The 23,278-nt window shown below is 52.8% G+C and overlaps 1 protein-coding gene across 1 annotated transcript; it reads left to right on the plus strand.

Moving 5' to 3' along the window:
* The first annotated feature begins 2,616 nt into the window (after positions 1 to 2,616).
* Positions 2,617 to 20,086, plus strand: SCN4B (sodium voltage-gated channel beta subunit 4). The gene is made up of 5 exons (XM_058662512.1): positions 2,617 to 2,913; positions 10,938 to 11,110; positions 11,920 to 12,148; positions 17,796 to 17,925; positions 19,570 to 20,086. Exons 1-5 carry the CDS (start codon positions 2,853 to 2,855, stop codon positions 19,661 to 19,663), a joined length of 687 nt encoding a protein of 228 aa, XP_058518495.1. The 5' UTR covers positions 2,617 to 2,852; the 3' UTR covers positions 19,664 to 20,086.
* Positions 20,087 to 23,278: the final 3,192 nt, after the last annotated feature.

Raw genomic sequence — 23,278 nt, forward strand, 5'->3', positions numbered from 1 at the left:
GGAGACCAGGAAGAAGCTCCTGGCTCCTGGCTTCGGATCGACTCAGTTCTGGCCATTGTGGCCACTTGGGGAGTGAACCAGCAGATAGAAGATCTCCTTCTCTTTGTAAATTTGACCTTCCAATAAAAATAAATATATATATATTTAAAAGAATGTGGTGTGGGAGCCACCAGGAGACAGGGAACAAAGCTTAGGCTTTGTGGGCCACAGAGAAGTGCTGCATGAGCACAACCTGCTAAGCACTGCTGCATGCTACAATCTATCTTCTGAGTCAAGTCCTCATGTGATACTGGCAAGGCCAGGAGCAGGTGCATAAATGACTATGAGTGACCCATGGCGCTGCATCCAAGTCATAAACAGAACCAGCCAAGTGTTCATGTGCATCTTTGCCTTTGGTTTATCTTTCCTTCATGCTGACCTGGAAGACCAGGTCCAAAATAGAATTTCCAGGCTATGTCCTTCCCCAGTGCTGCAGCGACAGGGGTTTGTGCTCATGCCTGGAAACAATTCACCTCTTGGCTACTTCCTGGAACTCTAGCTGTACACCTGTACCGTCAGCTCCCGAGAGGACAACCCTGAGCAAGGGGCCTCTCAGCAATGTCTGAGGAAGGAACTCGGGGGTCCCTGATCTTGGAAGGACAGTCCAGAAGAGGAACAGGCCCCTGGCTATGGTCCTATGACTCCTTCCTCAACGAGGAGAAACATGGCCAGGGGAGGGCCAGTGTGAGCCCAGGGTGGAGGCCATCCCCCAGCACTCACAGACGGTGGAGAACCTTTTTTCTGCCAAGAATCATTTGGATACTATCACATTATCCATGGGCTGTATAAAATAATCCACTTAAAAACAGCCTCCTATAGCTTGACTGAATTTCAAGTCCTGCTTGGGCCCACCAGACCAAATGATTTCTATATCGTTTTTAAGGTTTTTTTTTTTTTTTTTTAATTGGAAAGACAGGTATATAGAGGGAAGACGATACAGAGAGAAAGATCTTCTGTTCGCTGGTTCACTCCTCAAGTGGCTGCAATGGCTGCAGCTGAGCCGAAACCAGGAGCCAGGAGCTTCTTCCTGGTCTCCCACGCAGGTGCGAGGACCCAAGGCTTTGGCCCATCCTCACTGCTTTTCCAGGCCACAAGCAAGGAGCTGGAAGAGATAGCCCAGATACAAGGCAAGGATTTAGCCACTAGGCTATTGCTCTCGAGCCTTGGCTCAAATGATTTCTGAGGTTGCCTTGGAAAGCCCATGGGCTGGACATTCCCCAGCCCTGCTCTAAGCATCCTATAAGGTGAATATCACCATGTTCACCTTGGCACACACAAGACTGAGTCAGGCAGCAGTCAGTGGTGGAGCTGCCAGGGTCCCTGAACACGGCCTCTTTTTTGGGAAAGTCAGACATTTCGCATCTCACCTGAAACCTCAGGGGGCTCTCAGGACCACCTGGGAAACCCCAGGTTAAGATGGAGGCTGCCTTTGCGTGTGGCCAACAGGGAGCAAGGGTGTGTCCCAATTTGAACCAGTCCTCAGACAACAGGGAGGAGCTGGGCTACGGGGAAAGTGTTTGGGAAAGTGGGTGGTGGAGGGGAAGCACCCCAGAAGGAAAACACTTGTTTATTTTCTTCCACTTGAAGCACACTCACACACACAGGGAGAGAGACACATACGCTTCCATCCACTGCTTCACTCTGGAAATGCCAGCAACAGCCAGGCTTGGGCCAGTGGCCCGGGGCCCACTCATTGCAGCCGGCAGTTGCTGTCTTCCCAGGATGCCAATGGAGTAGCGGGAATTCTGAGGGCTGTCCCAAGATGTGGCGTCACCTGCTGGGCCACTAGGCCACCCCTAGTGTGGACTCACTTTGAATTGTAGTCTGGGGAAAAACTGGCAGATTCCTACCATATTGTGAGCCTGGACTCCTGATAGCCCGCCCCAAAACGCAGGCAGAGAGTCTGCGGGTGGGGAAAGTTTGGGAGCTGAAGAGGGGATAAGTCTAAGGGATGTGCCCTAGCCAGGGGTGCAAAAGTGGGGCGCAGGCCGCAGACCAGACCCGCATTAGTAGCTTCCGGCTTGTCCCCAGGCGGCAGCGGCGATTTCCGAGTTCGTTCTGCAGAAGCCGGTTGGGGCGGGAATGGGGTGGGGTCGCACTCGGACGCTGGGCTACAGCATTCCCGGGCTGCGCCCCGCACAGGCTGCGGACCTTCACGCGGTGCCCGCCGGTCCCGGGAGAGGTTGTCACCACCTACCCTTGTTCTCCCAAGCAGAACACAACAACCTCCCAACACCCGAAAAGCTCCACCTCTGCTCTCCGCCAAACTCTCCTAATTGGCAGCTCTGTGCCTGAGAGGATGCGGGCCACCGCGGGCCGGCCCCGCAGTGCCAAACCGCAGCAGCTTCCTAGCCTGCCTGGTGCGGGGAGTGTGGGCGGGTCCTGCCCAGCTCCGGGAGGGCTCCAGGAGCCCAAGAGGCTGGGCGCACCGAGTCCGGAGTGTGCAGCGAGCAGGGGCGCCCTGGGATGGGCCCGCGGCCACCGCCCCTGCTGCGGCTGGAGCGCAGCCAGAGCAGAGGCGCAGGCTCCCTCGCCTCTGCGCGCGCTCGGGCGTCCTCCCCCTGCACCCGGCTCCGCTCCGCCTCCTCCTCTCCTCCAGCCGCGGCTCCAGGCGGCGGGCGAGAGCGCCTCCCCCGCCTAGCTCTCCCCCTCCCTCCCCTCGCTCTCTCCCAGCTAACTTTCCCGAGCCCCGACCGGCGGCGCAGAGCTCTCCCGCAACCTAGGGGCCGACTGCAGAACGCTGGAGGAGAGAGCGGCTGTGCGGGATAGCCCAGCCCCGCGCCCTCCCAGTGCGCTCCGCAGAGGACAGGACGATGTCCGGGGCTGGGGATCGAGGCAAAGCCCCGGCGAGATGGCTGGGCACTGGGCTTTTGGGTAAGGTGGCCCCAGCTTAGTCTCTGCTCTTTGTCAACGTCCCCCTCCCTCTCCCCCACCCCCCCAAACTCCCCGATTCCCGAAAGGGACATTCATCAAGAGGGACGCCTTAGACGGGCTGGGCCTTGCAGGGCGACACAGATGGAGCACGGTGGCCACTGTCCTCCCTCCTCCCCAACGATGCGCCTGGCCCAGAGCTGTGTTCGCCGGGGACGGTGCCTGTCCCCGCACCTCCCCCACCCCCTCCAGCCGGCAGTCCTCCGGATTAGTTTTTTTTTTTTTTTTTTTAAATTGTCTCTGGTGCCTTCAGCTCCTGGTGTCTGAAACCGGCACTTGGGGCTGCAGCGTGGGTGCAGAGGGTCAGGCTGGCAGGGCTGGAGGGGTGAAGGTCTGCTCCGTGAGGGTAGAGGTTGCACAGGCACCGCTTGGGGGATGGTGATGTTTTGCACCCCTCCCTGGTGGGCACCTGTGGGGGTGAGGGAGCCTTTCTTTCTCTGTTCCCTGCAGCTCCACACTAAACAGTAGTCGGGGTTGGAGGGACTTGGAAGAGCTCCTTTTCTGGACCGGCCTCCTTTTGCTTCTACAAATAATCCATGGGAACAATCTGACTGGCCTGCCCCTGGTCCTTCCCATTTTTGGGGTGAATCTGACGATCGAAGGGGACCTGTCCAGAGGTGGCAGAGGGTCCAGGATCTATTTATAATGCACATGATAGCTTTGAGTGCTGGCTCCAGGAGATGAGGACCTGAGATTTATTAATGCAGAATGAAATTTCATCACAAACCGTAGCCGGACTTCCATGTGTAAGCTGACCCCATCCCTGGCACCCACACCTCCTCTGTTTATGTTTGTCAGATTGGACTTCCGGCAACAGCAGCTCCCCGCCTGGGTGAGGCACGTGTGGTGGAGGTGTCTGTGCGGTGCCCGGGAAGGCAGAAGTCCCTGCTGCTATGTAAACCCACTCTGCCTGCAGATCTGTCCAGGGGGACTGCCTACTGGCTGGGGGACAGCATCTTTTTGCTTAGGGGCCACTGCACTATTTGCAATTCTGTGGTGACCTACAAAGACTTTGTGCTGTCCTCTCTCCTGCTGGCACAGATGGCTGCTGCCCGCTCAGAGAGGTGGGCTTCTGAGGCCTGAGGGTCGTCTTCACTGAGTGCATACATGGCCACTCTACATGCGTTCCCTCTCAGCCCAGCTGCAGTCATGCCAGGGCAAGGGCGCCCGGAGGAACTCAGGGTCATGCAGTTTTTCCCATACTGCATTCCCCCCTGCCCAAGCTGCCTGGTTGGATGGTGGGTGGCATGTTAGTTCTGGGTTGTGAGGATTTTCATAGCATATTCTGGGTGTCTGTGGGCAATGCAAAGGGCTCTGAAAACTGTGCCTGAGTGTATGTACTGGGGAGCTTATAGCTACAGAGTCTAGGGGCAAGCTGTTTCCTGCAAAGACTGTTCAGTGGATCAGGTGGGCTCAGAGCCCATGGGGGCAAGTATGGATGACTCCCTGAGCCACTGTCTGGGAGCCCATGCCAGAGTAGAGCGACTTGTAGGTGGGGACCCTGTAGCCACAGAACTGGCCTTGCTGACCCTGCCCCCTGGCCCCTCTGGCCTGCAGATGGAGCCCAGCCAGGGCGCTCCTTGGGCCTTGCCCTGAGCTGAAGAGCACACACATCCCATCCTTGCTGTCAGTCCGTGGGCAGCTATGGCAATGACTTGAGGCATCACAATGGGCAGGGACTTTGGCAACTCAAACTCAGAATGCTGTGAAGGAGGAGGGAGCCATGGTCCAGAGAGGGTACATGGTTGAGAGGTACTCAGATGGGACAGACTCCAGGCTGCTGGGATTCGGTTGTTCCCCGCCTCTCAGCTAATCCAAGGGTGGTGAGGGGGCAAGTCAGTAGAAGTTGAGTTTCGGGTTTGAGAAGGAGTGAGGTTTTCTGGACTGTGGCATGGGAACATAAGGGCTTGGGGACCCCAGAGCTGCTGTTTTCAGTTGTGGAGACAGGGGACAAAGCAGTAAACTCACAGCATGTCTCAAACTGAGCCCAGTGTGAGTTTTTTTTTTTTTTTTTTTTTTTAAGTTTTTATTCCTTTGAAAGGCAGATTTACAGAGAGAAAGGTGGGGGCGGGGGCAGCAGAAGTGCCTGGAGATGTCAATCCCCAAATGACTGAAACAGTCAGGGTTGCCAGGCCAAATCCAGAAGTCACGAGCTTCATCTGAGTTTCCCACATGCGAAACAGAGGCCCATACACTTGGGTCATTCTCTGCTGCTTTTCCACTGACATTATTAGGGAGCTGTATCAGAGGTGGTGTAACCAGGACTCGAACTGACACCCATATGGGATGCCAGCATTTCAGGTAGTGGCTTAATTTGCTATGCTACAATGCCACCCCCCCCAACCCCATGTTATTTTTGAAAACCTAACATGATATCCTTTTCTCGGCCTTTTGGCTAAGATCAAGTGTAGTACCAATGAGCAAGGTTGTGTCACTGCCGCTGAGGCTGCTGTGGGTTCTCTTTGCAGAGAATTGGCGATGGAGTGGTGCTACCCACCCCTTTCCATTGTTCCCTGATTTGCTTAATTGCTGAGATCTGTGTTAATTATCACTTGTAAGGGTGCTGTGTTATACAACCCTCTCTCCCTTGGCATATGTTTATTAAGGGCTTGTTTCAGGAGGATGCAATTAAGGGGAGGGTGCTCCGTCCCAGGCAGAGGAAGCCAAGTGCCTGGAGAAGAAGCAGAGAGTGGAGGGCGAGGTCGGCTTTGAGTCTAGAAATGATGCTTCCTTTGCTTTCTGAGTCTGTGGTCAGAGCAGGCCCGTGGAGGCACCCCAGAGAGAAGTTGGGGTCCCCAAGAACTGAGGACCAGCCACCTCCTGGTAGCCTCAAGATACCAGGCAACCTGCAGACCCAGGGAGCTAACCACCTGGCCCCAGGGCTGGCCCTCCAGGGTCACTGGGTGCCTTCACAGGCCATTGTTGGCCCTTTCAGCATACCTGCTCTGTGGCTTGCCAGAGACATAGGCTGACTATGTGACCTTGTTTGCAAAGCTGTCTTGATTGAGCCTGTAGCGCTGTCTCAGGGGCATGCTGCTACCCAGCAAAGCTCCTGGGGGTAGGCAGGAAGCAGGCGGGTTGCTCAGGGAGAGAAGGAGCTGGAATCTTTCCTTTGATGCTGGGCTCAGGGGCCTTGTGTGGCCCAGCCCTGCCTCCCACAGGCTCCTGGGCCTGTACCCCAGAAGGAGTCCTGCTCTGATGCCTCGGCCCACTTTTTTTTGGTAAGATTTATTTATTTTTATTGCAAAGTCAGATACGCAGAAAGGAGGAGAGACAGAAAGAAAGATCTTCTGTCCAATGATTCACTCCTCAAGTGACCACAATGGCTGGTGCTGCGCCGATCTGAAACCAGGAGCCAGGAACTTCCTCCAGGTCTCCCACGTGGGTGTAGGGTCCCAAGGCTTTGGGCCATCCTCAACTGCTTTCCCGGGCCACAAGCAGGGAGCTGGATGGGAAGTGGGGCTGCTGGGATTAGAACCGGCACCCATATGGGATTTTGGCACTTTCAAGGCAAGGACTTTTAACTGCTAGGCCACGCCGCCAGGCCCTGGACCCACTTTCTGCATCCTGCTCTAACCTGGGAGCTCTTGGTCTCCTCAAGAGCTCCAGTGTCTGACTCCCAAAATAAAGCCAGATGGGAGTTCACCGTGAGTGGGTAGCACCCTGCTCACTCCCCTCTACCACCTTGGTTGTGTGCATGTGGGATAAGGTGATGGGATGCTTGCCTGGGTATAGGTGCCAGTTGCCATCAGATGGTTCTGTGAATGTTGAATAAGGACCTTGACGTGCACCAGGTACTTTTTACTTTAACAGAACTTGAGAATCCTGATTCAGTCCTTTGAGGAGCCCCAGCAGCTGAGGAGGATAGCAGAGGACTGAGGACTTGAGAGAATGGCTCAGAAAATAGCTGCTCAGACAGCGGCTGAGTGACTTAGGGCTGTTGAGTGAGGAAAGGCCAAACTTTGGTTTAGGACTGAAGTGCGCATGTTGGACAACAGGAGGGCCTATATGTCAGCCCCATGATGTCAGGAAGAGGCCCTGCTTCCAACACACCAATGCACACATGCACACACACCCATGTACACACAAACACACACTATGCACATGTACACATACACATGTGTGCATTGCACATATACACACACCTTGGCATTGTAAGGAGTTAAGTTTAAGAAAATACAACCTCCTTCACTCCAGGGAAGTGACTGCATGGAAATAATCCAGGATACACAGGTGGCAGATAAATCGCTATGAGAGTGGCCTGGAGGCATATGTGGCTGACACTGGTCATGAAGGGAAGGGAGGGGTGCTCTGGGTCCCTGCAGATCTTTGGGGAGGGACAGCATAGCCCTTTTCCCCTTTCCAACAGCACCACAGGGTGCCCCCTCGTGGAAGCACTTCTTGTGTTTTCCAGCATCATGGGAATAGGGAAGACAGCCATGCCAGTCCTAGAGTGGGATATGTTCACTGGACTGGCACCTCTGACTGTCAAGGTCAACAGGTACGGCAGACTGACCTTGTACCTGCTGGCGGGTCCTGCCCAGTGTGGTCCTCCAGCTAAAGCAGCCTGCCAGGGCCCCCAGGAGATCAACACCTGCCCTTGCTCTTGTTCGCTTCTCTCGCCTGGGGTGGTCTCATGGAGGAGAGTGGCATTGGAGGCGGGACCCTGGGCTCCCCTGTGCCTGAGCAGTGCAGACACAGCTGGTGGGACTTCCAGGTTTGCTCCTGGCTGCTGGCTTCTGTTGCTCTCTCCAGGCTCCAGAGGACAGGCTGGTGCATGTCCGAGGGAAGCCATCTGCAGAGCTACACCAGTGAGGCCAGGCCATGCACTGTGTTGTGAGGCTTACACCTGTTCTGGGCCCACTTGCTGGTGTTGCTCCTACGGTCTCAACCTATAAGAATTTCCCTTGTATGTGCACATCCTGTGCTCCTGGATATCTCATGCTGGCCAGGACTCCAAAAGCGAAGGCCTGTCTGGCTCCTCTTTCAGTTCCCTCGTCATCCTCAGGGCTCCCATCACCAGGCTGGGGTGCCTTCTTTTTTTTTTTAAGATTTATCTTTTTAAAATTTTTATTGCAAAGTCAGATATACAATGTAGAAAGGAGGAGAGACAGAGAGGAAGATCTTCCATCCAATGATTCATTCCCCAAGTGACCGCAGCGGCCAGTGGTGCGCCGATCCGAAGCCAGAAGCCAGCAACCTCCCCCATGTCTCCCACGTGGGTGCAGGGTCCCAAGGCTTTGGGCTGTCCTGGACTGCTTTCCCAGGCCACAAGCAGGGAGCTGGATGGGAAGCTGGGCTGCTGGGACTAGAATGGGAACCCACATGGGATTTTGGCACGTTCAAGGCAAGGACTTTAGCTGCTAAGCCACCGTGCCGGGCCCTGAGGTGCCTTCTGAAGAACATTGGAGGGGGCCCAGTGCAATAACCTAGTGACTAAATCCTTGCCTTGCATACGCTGGGATCCCATATGGATGGCAGTTCGTGTCCCAGCTGCCCCATTTCCCATCCAGCTCCCTGCTTGTGGCCTGGGAAAACAAAAGGATGGCCCAAAGCCTTGGGACCCTGCACCTGTGTAGGAGACCAGGAAAAAGCTCCTGGCTCCTGATTGGCTTCTGATCAGCTCAGCTCCGGCTGTTGTGGCCACTTAGGGAGTGAACCAGCAGATGGAAGATTTTTCTCTCTGTCCCTCCTCTTCTCTGTATATCTCCCTTTCCAATAAAGATAATAAATAAATCTTAAATTAAAAAAGAGCACTGGAGGCCCTGAGCTCTCCGGGAGCTGTCTTCTCCTGAACACTGCTCATCTACTGTGCTCTATCTTGTCTTTACCTGTGGGGGCAAGAAGCAAACTGGGGGGTTTCCCATCAGAGAACGCCCTCTAATGCTGACCCCAGGTTGGCCCCTGTCCTTGTTGCTGTGGGGAATGGAGTCGGGAGAAGCAGGTTCTGACTTTTTAGAGATTATCATTTTTTTTTAATGTGAAAAGCAGTTGCAGAGAGCGATGAGAGACGAGAGAGAGAGAGCAGTCTTCCATCCGCTGATTCACTTCCCAAGTGGCTGCAATAGCCAGAGGTTGGCTGATCCAAAGCCAGTAGCCAGAGCTTCTTCTGGTCGGCCACGTGGATTCAAGGTCCCAAGGCTTTGGCCCATCCTCTGCTGCTTTCCCAGGTCATAAGCAGGGAGCTGGATTTGAAGTATAGCAGCTGGGACACAAACTGGTGCTCATGTGGGATGCTGACGCTGCAGGTGGAGGATTAGCTCACTACACCATGGTCCCAGTGCCAAGAAACAGGTTCATTTGGAGAAGTACCACTGGTATGCGGGAAAAGCAGACCTCCTTGCCACTTGCCCAATGCCTCCTGTGGTTTCCTTGCGTGTGTGGCCCTCAGCAAACTCATCCTTCAGAGCGGGCTTCTTCATTTGTCCATCAGGAATCATTATGCTAAGTACCTGCTGAGGCCATTACAAGTATTCATCAGACAGTGCATGTAAAATGCCCATCCTAGCTAGGGTGAAGGCTGAGTCCCAGGCTGGCCATTTCCTGTGTGGCCTGGAGCAAATCACTTCACCTCTCTGAACCTTTATCTTTTCATCTGTAGAATGGGAAAGGGGATGCCTACCTTTCGGCATTCTGACGAAGGTTGGAGTTACGAGGGACACAGCCCTAAGCCCCAGTGCCCTGATACATAAAGTGTGGGCCCAGCCCAGAGCAGTGCTTTCCACAGCCTGCTCCCCTCCCCAGGAACTTCGTGGAAATTTGGATTCTGCAACACCAGAATCGCTAATGAGCAGCTGCAAAATCGGAATTCTGAGGCACTTGCAAGCTTGAAAACCAGCCTGTAGATCAACTCTGGACCCACTGCAGCCAACCAAAAATGAGGGCTCATTGGAAGAACTTCCCGGTACCCACCAGAGCCCTGGGGAACAGATCTGGCTATTTTAGGATGTGTGGTGTGTTGATGGTTGCGGGGGCAGTATTTTCTTCTATAGGAGCCTGCAAAAGTTTCTTTCTCATTTACCCTATACGGGTTGGCTAATTTCTCCAGACTCACTTGTTTGGTACGTAGTATGGAGTACAGTGCCCAGCTGGTTTACAGGATAGATGTGTGGATGATGGGCCTGGTGCATAGCAAATAAATGCTCAATAGATACTAGTTTTCATGGCCATTATCGCCAGTAGCAGGCCACAAGCTGGGATTTCCCAGCTGGGACTAGAGCGAGGGCAAAGCCCGGAGCAGTGCTGCTGGTCGCCCCTTTCCACCCGTGCCCCTGCCAGCCCATGACCTTGAGGCGGTTGGGGTTTCCTTGAGGCATCTGTACGACCAAGGAGGGCGCGCGGGAGCCGTGCATGGAAGCGCCGCGTCCCAGCTGCAGGGGCCGCGTTGCTGTGCCGGGGAGAGCGCGCGGGCGCGCGGGACCTTCCTGCAGGAACCCAGCGGCTGCAGCGGCTCCCGGGCTTTGGCGGAGTCGGCGGACAGTCGAGCTCCTTACGGACCTTCCGACCCCCCTCATCTCCCTGCCGCGCCGCACCCCACCACAGCTGCTGCTTCCCTTCTGTTCTCGGGGTCCCGCTGCGTGGCCAGAGGATGTCGGGTTCACACAGGATGGTTAATCCCACCCGATGGGGTCCCTCGGAGCACACCCCCGCCCCTGGCTTCTCACCGCGCCGATAACACACCTTGCGGGACTCAGCAGTTCCCCGCTTCTCCAGTCCACAAATCTGCTGTTCTAGGGGACGGCGCGTGCTGTCCTGGGGGACATTGCCAAGGCAACAGCCAGGACACACTCGCCCACTGTACCGTTTTGGGGACCGAGTCTTAGGGTGAGGGACTAGCGGGCTCTGCGGAGCGGCCGAGGGGCCTTTTTTCTTGGGCTGGGGTGACCTCTGGTGGTCATCGCGAGTGCCACAGGGTTCCTGTTGAGGCCACCCCTTCTGGAACTAAGGGAGGCTGTTGCCTTGCACAGGTGTCTTCCTGCTCCCTGTGGCCCTGTCGCTGGAGGTATCCGTGGGCAAGGCCACCACCATCTACGCCGTCAACGGCACGGAGATCCTGCTGCCCTGCACCTTCTCCAGCTGCTTTGGCTTCGAGAACCTGCGCTTCTGGTGGACCTACAACGCCAGTGATTCGTACCGGAAGGTGAGCAGGACAGGACGGCCTGCATCTCAGGGCTCCCATCTCAGGCTCAGCCGCCCCCCACTCCTTCCTTTTGTCATGCTTTGCAGAGGCACTCTGGGCTGGCTAGAGTGGGGGAGGGAAGCTTGGGTTGTCTTGTGGGAATCTGGGATTTGCTGGAATCTTTAGAGTGCTAGAGTCTTGCTCAATCCCCAAAAGCGGGCTTTGTGGAAATGAGTAGTCTGATTTCAGAACCAGAGGTGAGAAAGGTCTTTGGACAGTCTTGGGCAGAGTCCAAAAGAGGAAAGACAAGAGAAGAAGATAGGGGAGGGCAGGTGTGCCAGTGGCTGAATGAATTGGTACGTGTGGCTGGGCATCCCTGGGCATGTAGTCCGCTAGAGGAGCTGATCTGAGATGAATGTCCCCTGGATGTAATTGGGTGTTGACCTCAGGGGGCGCTGATGGACAGAGCCATGGCACTATTCCAGCTCTCGGTGGCGGGCCAGCCTTCAGATGGCCAGAGAACAGTAGCCGAGGTTGGGTGGGCTGTGACAGTGGGAACTGGAGAAATCCTTCTCCAAAAGGTATTTCCAGAGACAGTAGTAGGAGCTGTAGGCTCTAGGAACACCTGCCCGAAAGAGAAGGGCCTGAACCCGAGGTGGGCAGAATTCAGGGCAGGTGCAGCCTGCCTGAGGAAGCTCCGGGCAGGAGAATCTCTGGATATGGATTAGGGGCAGGCTCCCAGGAGATGTGCCCTGGCATGAGATCAGGGCCTTAGGTGACCCTGATTCTCTTGTGGATGCCTTCTCTGCCCCATCCACCCCCCTCCCCAGCTCATTGAAGGACTTGTGAAGAATGAGAAGTCAGACCCCAAGGTGATGCTGAAGGACAATGACCGCATCTCCCTGGAGGGCACCACCAAGGAGAAGATGAACAACATCTCCATCCTGCTGCGCAGCCTGGAGTTCAGTGACACGGGAAAGTACACCTGCCACGTGAAGAACCCCAAGGAGAAGGACTTCCAGCACCAGGCCACCATCTTCCTTCAAGTCGTCGATAAGCGTATGCTCAGGGGAAGGCCAGGGAGCTGGGGTCGGGCTGCTAACATGGGGAGATGGGCCCGTGGGTGTTTGCTTTCTCTGGACACTTAGGAGTTACTGCTGCTTTATCTAGTGGCTGGGAGAATTCAGTTGCAATGCTTACGTGCTGCAGAATAGCTTGGGAAGTCCTCAGCCTCCCCAACCCCGTGTTCCTACATGTAACGTGGGAATCTAGCTGCGTTCTCCAGGCAGGGTTAGGGGTGGTTTGAGAAGCCGCCTGCAAGTGTTTGGTGACCAGCAAAGCTCCCACCCTCTAGGGCGCTTGTTGCTACTCTTGTGGATTCTATTAGCGAAAGTTGGTTGCACGTCAGGTACTGCACTAACAAGTGCTACGGAGCACACATGGTGTTTGTCTTTCAGGGGTAGATGACGGGTAAAGTAAGAACTGAAACAGGATATAGCACAGAAACAGGGGTGGAAGAATACATGCTATGTCCCCTCCGAGAGGGGAAAGCAGAGGTCTTCCATCTGTTGGTTCACTCCTCAAATGTTTCCAGTGGCTGTAACCAGATTGATTTGAAGCTGCAACAACCAGAGTTGGGCAGGCTGAAGTTAGGAGCCTGAAACTCCATCCGGGGTCCCAGCTGAGTGGCAGGCCCCCAGGAACTATGGCCATCTCCCACTGCCATCCTAGGCTCACTAGCAGAAGCAGAGCAGCCAGGACTCAAACCAGCACTTGGCTTCAGTACCAGATGCCAGCGTTACAAGTAGCAGCTTATTAACGGCACTGCAATACAGGCCCTGACATTTTGTTTCAGAATCTGGTCCTCCCAGCCACCCTGGCCCACCCCCTGGTGTTTACTGGGACTTCCTAAATTGTCTCCATACTGTCCTCTCTTCTTGGTGCAGTGGCCAGTGTGAGAATGTTCAGGTCTCAGAGTTATCCTGTGGCTCTACATCCCTCCTACAGACAGGACCCTGCAATGTGGCTCGGTCTGAGACATTTCTTAGCCTGCAGCCACCTTCACTTCCTCACTGCTTTCCAAGCATCTGCCTCTGGGCTTTTGCACAGGGCCTACTCTCCCAATCACGCCTTCCCCTTTGCCCTCTTTCAGGGTCCTCACTCCGCATCACTCCCCACACCCAGCCTCCCTTGTTCCATTTGCTTATCCACATTAAGCACATTCTTGTCTGTGTCCATCTGTACGTGCTGAGCCCTCAGCATGTGCAATGGGGCCACCTGAGGCAGGTGCTGCTGACTTCTACAGATGAGTGATGGCACCAAGGGAGAGGGCTCCACCTCCAAGGGACTTGGCAAGATGCCAGGGAGCCAAGGGAAGTGAGAGTGCCATCCACTTTGGCTCGCTTCCCTTCTCCAAGGGCTGGAGCATGCAGCAGTGTGGCAAGGAGCCCACACAGAGCCCTTAAATGAAAAACCACAAAACAAAATCAACAGCAGAAAGAAAAAAAGGAATTAAAAACGCCATGAAGTTAAATGACATGTTACTGAATGACTAATGTGTTGCTGAAGAAATGAAAAAGAAAATCAAACATTTTCTTGAAGAAAATGATGCTTCTGTCTGATCTATGGGTCAGTGAAGAGTTTAATAAGAAAGTGTTTTAAAGAGATGAAACAAAAACAAATCAAAATCCATGAGATATAGTTTCCTCTGATCTTTGTCAATGAGATACGTCTCCTGTAGGCAACACATAGATGGGTTTTGTTTTTTTTTTTAAAATCCAGTCTACTTATTTATGACATTTGATTGATGAGTTTAATCCATTTATATTTAAGGTTAATATGAATGGGTGGTAATTTGGTCCTGTCATGTTGGCAATGGGTTGTTCATTGATTTAGTCTTCTGTTGTTATTTTACTGGGATGTTCTTTGCATTTGCCTTTGGTTTTGGTGGGTACTATTCCTCTTCTCTGTCAAGAGAACATCTTTAAGTATCCTTTGTAGGGCAGGTTTACAAGAGGCATATTCTTTTAACTTTTTTTTTTTACTGTGGAAGAATTTTATTTCATTTTTAAAAGACAAAGGAAAGCTTTGCTGGGTACGTTATCCTGGGCCAACAATTTTTTGCTTTTAGAATCTGGAATATGTCACATCATTCTCTTCTTGCCTGTAGTTTCCTGGGAGAGGTATCCTGTGAGTTTAATTGGCATTCCTTTATATGTCAGTTGCTTTTTTTTTTCACGTGCACATTTAAGGATCTTTTCCTTATGTTCAATTGAAGAGAGTTTGATGATCATGTGGCTTGGTGAAGATCGCTTTTGATCAAGTCTGTTGGGAGTTCTGTGCCCCTCCTGGATGTTGCTTCCCAATTCTTTCTCTAGATTAGGGAATTTTTCCCTTATTATTTCATTAAATACATTTGTAAACCCAGATTCTCTTTCTGCACCTTCTGGGACTCCCATAGCTCTTATATTTGGCCTTTTAATAGTGTCTTTCAATTCTTGAATACTTTTTTTTTTTTTTTTTTTTTTAGCTTAACCCAGCTCTGCTTCCAGCTTTTTGTTTGTTCCCCCTGGTGACAGGAAACATTTTCCAATTCTGATACTATTTCTTCTGCCTCATTAATTCTATTTTGGAGACTCTCCACTGTACTTTTAGTTTGCTTCACTATATTCTTCATTTCTGATATATCAGCTTTCATTTGATTCATTTCCAGTGTGGCATATTGCTTGAATTCCTTGGATGCTTGTTTTACATGCTTCTTGCTGTTGATCAGAAGCTTTAAAACAAGTGTTTTGAATTCTGTATCCCCCATTTTCTTGATGTCTTCCTCAGTTAACTTTGAGGTTGGCAAAGACTTTTGCTCCTTTTGCAGGGGAGTCTTCAAAAACATTCATTGTGCCTTCGTCTGTTCTTTTGTTCTTGGTCATTGTACTTCTAGTTAGCAGAGTTTTCTCCTGGGGGCATATTTCTAAGCTGTGTCACCCACAGGTCTATAATTTGATTTTACTTATTGTGGTTGGTACACAGCTCTTTGTTTGCAGTCATTTGTACCACTCCCTCCAGCAAGTTCTAGGTCTGGGCTCTTATGTTAGACTTCCACCATGGTCTCCATAGCCCCAGCTCCTGATTCACCACTCTTCACATCCTGTGATCCCATGCGGAGGCTGCACTGTTGTCTGTACAACCTTTGTCCCACTTCTGGTTTGAGCAGTTCCCAGGATTAGGGAGACACCAGGAGTCCTACATAGCTATGTTGCTGGTGGTGGTGATCTTACCAGAACCTGTTGGCTGATAGCTGTGGGGGACACATGGACCTATTTATTTATACCCGTACAATGCTGAAATCGGTATTATTTTCTCTGCAGGACTAGTGCAATGCACTGAGCTCAGTGAGTTTGCTTCCAGCTCAGCACATGTGCAGCTCACTGTTGTCCCTGAAATCTTAAAGCTTTTGCCACACTGTACAAAATGGTACTTGATATGCCACTACTAGAGTTCTTGATCTGCTGGCCATCAGGTCCTATCTTGTGTGGAACCTGTAGGATGCCACGCTGTTGCAGTTCACACAGCTAGAAATGAGTTCACTCCCAGCTCCATGCATGTGCAGTACTGTCCCATAGCCTTTGTCTCCCTACACAAAATGACACCCACTTCAGCTCTAGGAGGCCCACTGGGCTGTGAAATCTACCCTGCTCCTGCACTGCCCGTTTGGGACCTGATGCTCTCTCTGTCTCTGCTCCTGGTCAAATCAAACAGACCAGCAGGACACGCAGTTCTTTGGGTTCACCTCCTGAGCTCCCGGTGAACATCATTTCCCCCCTTGTTGCTGTCAGAATTCCGGCTGATGGTGCAGTTCAGATCACTGCTTGCTGAATGCTGTTGGGTTATTGGTCACTGCAACACCATGCCATTGTGTCTGCACTTTCCCATGTCTGTCAGTTTCCAGGTGTCCCTCTGCTATTGTTCTGTCCTCTCCTGTCTCCTGGAATGTGCCCTCTGCTTTACACTGGCTAATATTTCTTCGTCTGTTTAAATGTGTCCTTACCCTATCGTGCCATCTTGATTCTCTATAAATTCTTTTTTAAAAAGGAATAATTAATTTTTATTGGAAAGGCAGATCAGATTTACAAAGAGGAGGAGGGTCAGAAAGATCTTCCATGCACTGGTTCACTCCCCAAATGTCTGCAATGGACTGAGCTGGGCCAATCTGAAGCCAGGAGCTAGGAGCCAGAAGCCTCCTCTTGGTCTTCCACATGGGTGCAGGGTCCCAGGACTTTGGCCCGTCCTCCATTGCTTTCCCAGGCCATTAACAAAGGAGCTGGATGGGAAGTGGAGCAAACTGGGACACAAACTGGTGGTCATATGGGATCCCAGCACTTGCAAAATGAGGATTTAGCTATTAAGTCATTGCACTGAACCCTAAATCTTTTTGTAAAAAATATTTTTAAAATTTTTATTTGAAAGGAAGATCTACAGAGAGCAGGTGAGACAGAGAGAAAGATCTTCCATCTGGTTTTCACTCTCTGAATGGCTGCAGCAGCCAGAGCTGAGCTGATTTGAAGCCAGGAGTCAGAGAGTCTTTACAGTCTCCCACGTGGGTGTGGAGTCCCAGGACTTTGGGCTGTCCTTCACTGTTTTCCCAGGTCATAAGCAGGAAGCTGGATGGAAAGTGGAGTAGCTGGGACATGAGCTGGTGCCCATTTGGGAAGCTGGCACTTTCAGATGGAGGATTAACCTGTTGAGCCATGATGGCAACCCTTAGACCATAAAATAAATCTTCAAAAAAATTTATTTGAGAGTAAGAGCTAAAGATAGGGAGAAAGAGAATGCTGTTCTCTGTTGGCTCATTCCTTCATATCTACAATGGCTGGAGTAGGGTTGGGGGCTGAACTGGGGCTAAATACAGGTGCTGACAACTCAATCCTGGTCTCCCACATGGGTAGTAGGATCCAACTACCTGAACCATTACCAGTGACTCCCAAGGCACACATTGGCCAGAAGCTGGAGTCAGGAACTGAACACAGAGTCGTAACTACCAGGCCACATTTCCTGCCCCCTGGAACTTTTCTGAAGTTAGAGTTTTCCATCAGGGTTCTTGGGTTGGATTGGGTAAGAGATTTGAGCGAATAAGAGGAGTGGGGATGTCTCTAAGGTCTTGATCAGAGCAGTTGGGAAGATGGCATCGTTATCAGGGGAGATGGGGAAATGGTGGCTATAGCAGGCTCAGAAAGATGCTGGGAAGCTCAGTTTCCAGATGAGGAAGCCAAAGCTGGAGGGCTTCATGATATGCCCAACATTACCCCTGAATCAGTGACAGATGAAATCCAGAATCTCTGACTTGAGTGTTCTCATCCTCTAAAAGGCACCATGGAAATAACTTCTTGCATGGGCCATAGAGACTTAGAAAGAAGCAATGACGTTCTTATTGGGCAATTTAGGGGTGAAATCACAACTCAAACCTGGGTGGTATGGGTTCCACTTCTGGTTTGTTCCAGAACTTACCTGTGTGGAGATGGCTGGGGATGGGGAGGGCTTCTGAGGGTTGGTCTTTCCTTAGCCTGATTGGATGCTGGTTCCTGCTTCCCTGCTCAGTGGTGCAGACCTGGGGAGGGCTGGGGTCCCCTGGGGGTGGGCATGGGAGTGCTTTGCCCCAGGTGACTGCTGCTCCATTCCGTTCTCTCCCCTTTCCCCCACTGTGGCCCTGCAGTGGAGGAGGTGGATAACACGGTGACGCTCATCATCCTGGCCGTCGTGGGCGGGGTCATCGGGCTGCTCGTCTTCATCCTGCTGCTCAAGAAGTTCATTGCTTTCATCCTCAAGAAGACCCGGGAGAAGAAGTGAGTAGGTGCCCTTCCACGCTGTGCTTGCGGCCCTCTGGGCTGCCTCCTCCTGCCCCTGGTCCCTCCTCCCACCCTCTCTGTCTAACCCTACCATTCTCTGGCCTGTCCTTGAGTTCTCCCCCATTCTTTCCCTGCTCCCCATACCATCTCCCCGCTCCCTCTAATCTTCCTCCCAGTATGAATTTACTGAACCTGTTAGGTCCACCGAGTACATGAGTGCAATCATGTTGCCCTTGAACCTCCCACTGGCTCCAATCTGCATCCATTTATTTCTTCCTTTCCATTTGTCACCTGACCTGATCTATCAAAAGACAGAGAGAGATGTGTACAGAGGTTCTTAGATGGAAACACCCTTTTAGGGAAGGTGGAGCCTCTTAGGGAGATGAATCCTTTGAACTGAGGTCCACTGGGGCGGGGGTGGGGTTGGGGAAAGAGACAGGGGAAGGAGGAGACAGAGGGGTGCAAACCCCAGGCCCAGGCTTTCTGCAACAGATGTCAGGCCACATCCTGGCAGCAGGTAGTGTATCCTGCAAAGCCGGAGCAGGGAGAAGCCATCTGAGGGCTGTGCCCTGAGTAAGACAGGTGAGACGAGCTGGGCCTCCCACAGTGCCTTATGGGAACCACCGTGGGTCCACCCACAACAAGGCTGAATGCTTCATTGCTGGGCCTCTGGCAGATGGAGAAAGGCTGTAGAGAATGCTTGCTGGCCTCCACTACATGCCTGCTGTGGGTCAGGTCCACCTTGGACATGCATGTTCTGTACTCATCATGTGCGCTTTAGCCAAGTAAGGCTCCATGTGTTACATGACTTGCCCGAGGCCACATAGCTGGCTATGGAATTGGGATTTCAACTCTGACTCATTTGGCGTCAGAGCTTAAAACCTTTGCCACCACATCCTGTTGACCCATTGAGCAGATTTGGAGATTGTTCATTCACTCATTCTTCATTCTGGGGGCAAAGCTCTGTATCAGGTGCCATGGGGAATCCTACCTGCCATACCCGGTACAGGGGTCATGCCAGGGGGAGGCATGTTGAAATGGTGCTGCAGGGGCTTGGAGGGATTTCTGGGATAATGAGCATCTGTGGTGGGTTTTGCAGATGATCTAAGGTAATCCTGAAGAGGAAGGGTGTATGAATGCAGGCACCCCTGGGAGGGAGGGCTGAGAGGGAAGAGCCTGTCTGAATGAGGAATTAGGGAGAGGAAGGGCAGGAAAAAGCCCCACAGCAGGCTGAGGCATTGGAAGCCAGACCTCGGCTTGCCCTGCCCCTCCAAGTGGTCATAGCTCCTGGAGGAGGGGTCTGATGGGCCATGGCGGCGGGGACTGAGATCTCTGGGTTCTTAACCCCTTGGGGCCTGACCCCAGGATTTATAGCTTGTTCAGACAGTTTGGGGGAGAGTTAAGCCCCCATGAGATTCCTCTGTGGGCCAGACACTCTTCTAAGTCCTCCTGCCCCTGCGTCTGTTTTACAGATGGAGAAAGGGAGGCATGGAGTGCTTAGCTGTTGGTCTCTTGATCTGTGGAAGGCCAGGGGAGAGGGCGCAGGACTGGGTGTGAAGGGTCATGGCAGCCCCTCGTCAAGTCCACCCTTCCCTCTGAACCCAACATCCCTGTCACTGTGTCCCCTGTCTTCCTCTCCAGGAAGGAGTGCCTGGTGAGCTCCTCCGGGAATGACAACACAGAAAACGGGCTGCCGGGCTCCAAGGCTGAAGAGAAGCCACCCACCAAAGTGTGAGCCCTGCCGCAGGCCGGGCAGCCACAGGGAGCTGCGCCTCGTGGGGATGCAGCTGGTCTTTGCACCCCGTCTGTCTGTAGAACCCATGTGCCTGAGACACCTGCTGCTTGGCTCAAACTGTAGTCTTTCTGGACAGGGAGGAACCGGGGTGTGTCTGTCCTGCCCTACCCCTCCCCAGCCAGGGCTGCTCCCCAGGGACGGAGGCTGGTGGTAGGGTGGGGATGCCGAGGAAGGACAAGAAGCAGGAAAGCAGGGATGGACAGACTGCTCTCCCAACATCTGGGGAGAGGGAGTCTCCCTCCGTCTCCTTGGACTTGGGTTTTCTTCCTAGTTTCCCTGCAAAAGGGGCTGGAGGGATGGTGAGAACTGACCTAGGAGCTAGCCCTGGAGGTGGTGGGAGTAGGCTGGGGCAGGGACTGCTGGAGATGGGATGCCAATGAGAGAAGAGCCTTAGGTTTGCGGAGTGGGGGGGTGTTCTCTGTCTCCCACGCTGGAGTACCTAGCTGCATCTCAGCTCCCTGCTCCAGGTTGCTAAGCCCTCCCAGCTCAGATTGCCTTGGCTTATGGGGTCCCTTCCCACCCAGCCTGGCCCCTGTTTTCTGGGTTGCTAAAGGACTCCCAGAGGGGACCTGGAATCTTACTAGCATTCTCTGAGGGGACTGAAGCTTCAGAGGAAGGCCCATCCTAGTCCTGCAATGCTGGCAGTGCTCAACTTGGCGTGGCAGGGCCATTGCCACCCCGTGGGCGCTCCTCCCTCCCCATAGACAGCAGGTGGTGTCCTCTTGCTTGTGGGGTCTCACCCTGAAACCTGCTGTCTGGTTGGCTTGCTCTTTAGTGCCCCGTCATATCTTCTCTCCTGTCCCTAGGGCTGTTCCTCTGCCAGCCCCGGGTCAAGGGGGGCTACCTTTGTCTCAGGGACCCTCTTCTTGGCTGAGGGCCCTTGGCTTTTCCAAGATGTTTTCTGCTCAGCTGGGCCACCCTCTCTCGCACCTGAGGCTTGGCGGGGTGGTTGGTGGTGGAGTGTGAAGAGCAGGAAGAGGCTGCCCACACTTTTCTTCTGTGCTTTCAGGAACCAGTTTGCACATGCTCCTGTGTGGGGCTAGACTGTGCCTTAGTTCCTTGGGTCCCAGCTCTTACTTCTCCATTCTAGCCTGCAAGAACTGACATCATAGCAGGGCCTGGGGCAGGGCTCCCAGCATTCTTATCCCTCAAGTCGTGTGTGTGTGTGTGTGTGTGTGTGTGTGTGTGTGGGCTGTGAGGCTAGAGTTGTGTCACTTGCAGATTCTAGACCAATGACAAGCCTGGAGACTTTTGCCAGGCATTTCTGCAGGGTCTCTGATTGGTGGTGGTGGTGGGGGAGGGGGAATATGGTGGTATTGAAAGTGGGGCATCCTGATGGTTCCCCCCACCACTGTGTGAGTCTGTAACAGACTCCCCCTGATGCTCTGATCCCACCCTCCTGTCCTTCTCCGTCCAGCCTCCATCATGAGCTGGGGTCAGCTTTTCTTGGCATTGGGAGCAGACAGAGGGCTCTCAGCCATTCAGAAGACTTCTTCCAGCAGCCTTTATGCAAAATGTCTTTCTCCTGTCTGATGTCAATATGGGGAAAGGCAGCTGCACATTTCCCGACTCCTCTCAACGCCTGGAGGCAGCCAAGACACAGGGGTTGGAGGGCCAGAGGAAGGACAGCATCCTCCCTTTCCTCTGCCAGGACTCCTGCTGGCTTAGAGATGGGTCCCAGAGCTTCTGCAGGCTCAGCTTTCCCCATCTAGTGAATGGGTATAATCATACTTACCTACCTCACAGAACTGTTGTGAGGCTTGGGGAGTTTTGCTTAAAAATGTATCGTTTTGGTTTTTGAAAGGAATCTGGGAAGTCAAGCACTAGGGCTGTGGGATTGCTCCAAGTCTGTCCTGTTTTCCTCTGCATGTCTCATCCCTACTATGTGCTCTCTCCATCACTCCCCCTTGGCAATCATCCAGTCTTTGTAACATTGGGATGTGTGGCTTCAAGCTTCCTACTTGGTGGTTTCACCAGAAGAGCCTGAGGCTGTCAGAAGCATCCCTTTTGGTTGCCCCAAGGCCTGAAGGCACTACTGGCCCTTAGTGGTTGGGGTCTAAGAGTGCTAAACCCCAAAGAGTCGTCCTGCCTTTGTGCTAACCTGAGCCGCACGGAGAAACACCAACATGGATTTGCACTGACAGTGACATCTGTCAGAGACCTATTGCTCAGAGTTCCCTACCCTTGACCTCCAAATAGGATATTGGCATTTCAGGCCTTGGTTCCTCCTGGTGTGGGAATGGAGCTGAAGGCAGCCTGTGTGAACTTGGGATGTCAGAGAGGCCTTGGAGGGGGGTGGTAGGGCTCAGGCCGTGCCCAGCAATGGGTTGAGAGGAAGTGGTGTGTGCGACGGGTGGCCTGTGCATGATGGGAAAGATTCTGGTCATGTCAGGAGCCTTCCAGCTGGCCTAAATGTGCCTGTTGGGGCCCTGGAAACTGAGGAAAAAAGACCAAGAGGAAGGCCAGCCAGGCTTCTGACTCCATTACTCTGTGACTCCATCTTGTCATGACAGACACCTGCCATTGAAGGGCTGGTGGGGCAGAATGCCAGGAGGGAGGACTTGGAGGGGGAGAATCCTACAGCTTGCTTTCCTTTACTTTGTCCCAGGTTGGAGTTCCTGCCCTCCCCGCCCCTTTCCCCCATTACGCAGTGCTTCCAACTATCTTATGCATGGTTTATGCCTCTGGCTTGGATGACAACCCATAGTCAGCTTCCCTCTAGAACTATAGCTCAGACTGCAGCAATGGCCTTGGGAGGCACCTGGGGAGGCATAGATGAGCACCCTCTCAGCACTGACTTGTGTTCACACACAGAATGGAGGTGGCCGAATAGTTGTGCCTCGACAACATGTTTTGCATTATAGAATTGTATCTAGCTTTGCCTGGAATGAAATAAAAATTATATTTACTATGTTGGGCTTTGGAGGTTTTCATTTGTGCCTGATTAAGAGTTGGCTTTTGTTTTTTTTTTTTTTATAAAAAATATTTTTATTTGAAAGGCAGAGAGGACACGCACGCACGTGCGTACATGCACACACACACACACCGAGAGAGAATCTAGCCACTTGGTTCACTCCCCAAATGGCTGCAACAGCCAGAACTGGGCTGATCCAAAGACAGGAGCCAAGAGTCTTTTCTGGGTCTCCAACATGGGTGCAGGGGCCCAAGAACTTGGGTCTGCCTCTATTGCTTTCCGAGGACATTAGCTAGATCAAAAGTGGAGAAGCTGGGACTCCAACCAGTGCCCATATGAAATGCTGGCACCATAGGCAGAGGCTTACCTTGATACACCATAGTGCTGGCCTCAGGTTTTATTTCTTGTCAGCTGTGATGTCTAAAACATGACCTGCCTGGGTGCGGGGACACATGAAAAATGCCTAGTGCCTGGCATATGCAATAGGCATTCAGGTTGTTTAGCTTCAGTTCTCTGGAGAAGTTGGAAAAGTGGCATTTGATGACCAGAATCATTGCCAGGGCCCTCCTTGAGCTGATGAACATGGTCATGGTTCCAGTGTCACTGAATGGTTTTATACCCCTTCCCATAGGAGCATCCCA

The sequence above is a fragment of the Ochotona princeps genome, chromosome 4 (genome assembly GCF_030435755.1).
Source record: "Ochotona princeps isolate mOchPri1 chromosome 4, mOchPri1.hap1, whole genome shotgun sequence".
Lineage (NCBI taxonomy): Eukaryota > Metazoa > Chordata > Mammalia > Lagomorpha > Ochotonidae > Ochotona > Ochotona princeps.

Bases quoted from the DNA above. Each gene is read 5' to 3' on its own strand.
- SCN4B (XM_058662512.1), top strand. From the start codon at position 2,853: ATGTCCGGGGCTGGGGATCGAGGCAAAGCCCCGGCGAGATGGCTGGGC. The intron at 11,111-11,919 runs GTGAGCAGGACA...CCCCCTCCCCAG, and splicing joins CCAGTGATTCGTACCGGAAG to CTCATTGAAGGACTTGTGAA. The intron at 17,926-19,569 runs GTGAGTAGGTGC...CTTCCTCTCCAG, and splicing joins AAGAAGACCCGGGAGAAGAA to GAAGGAGTGCCTGGTGAGCT.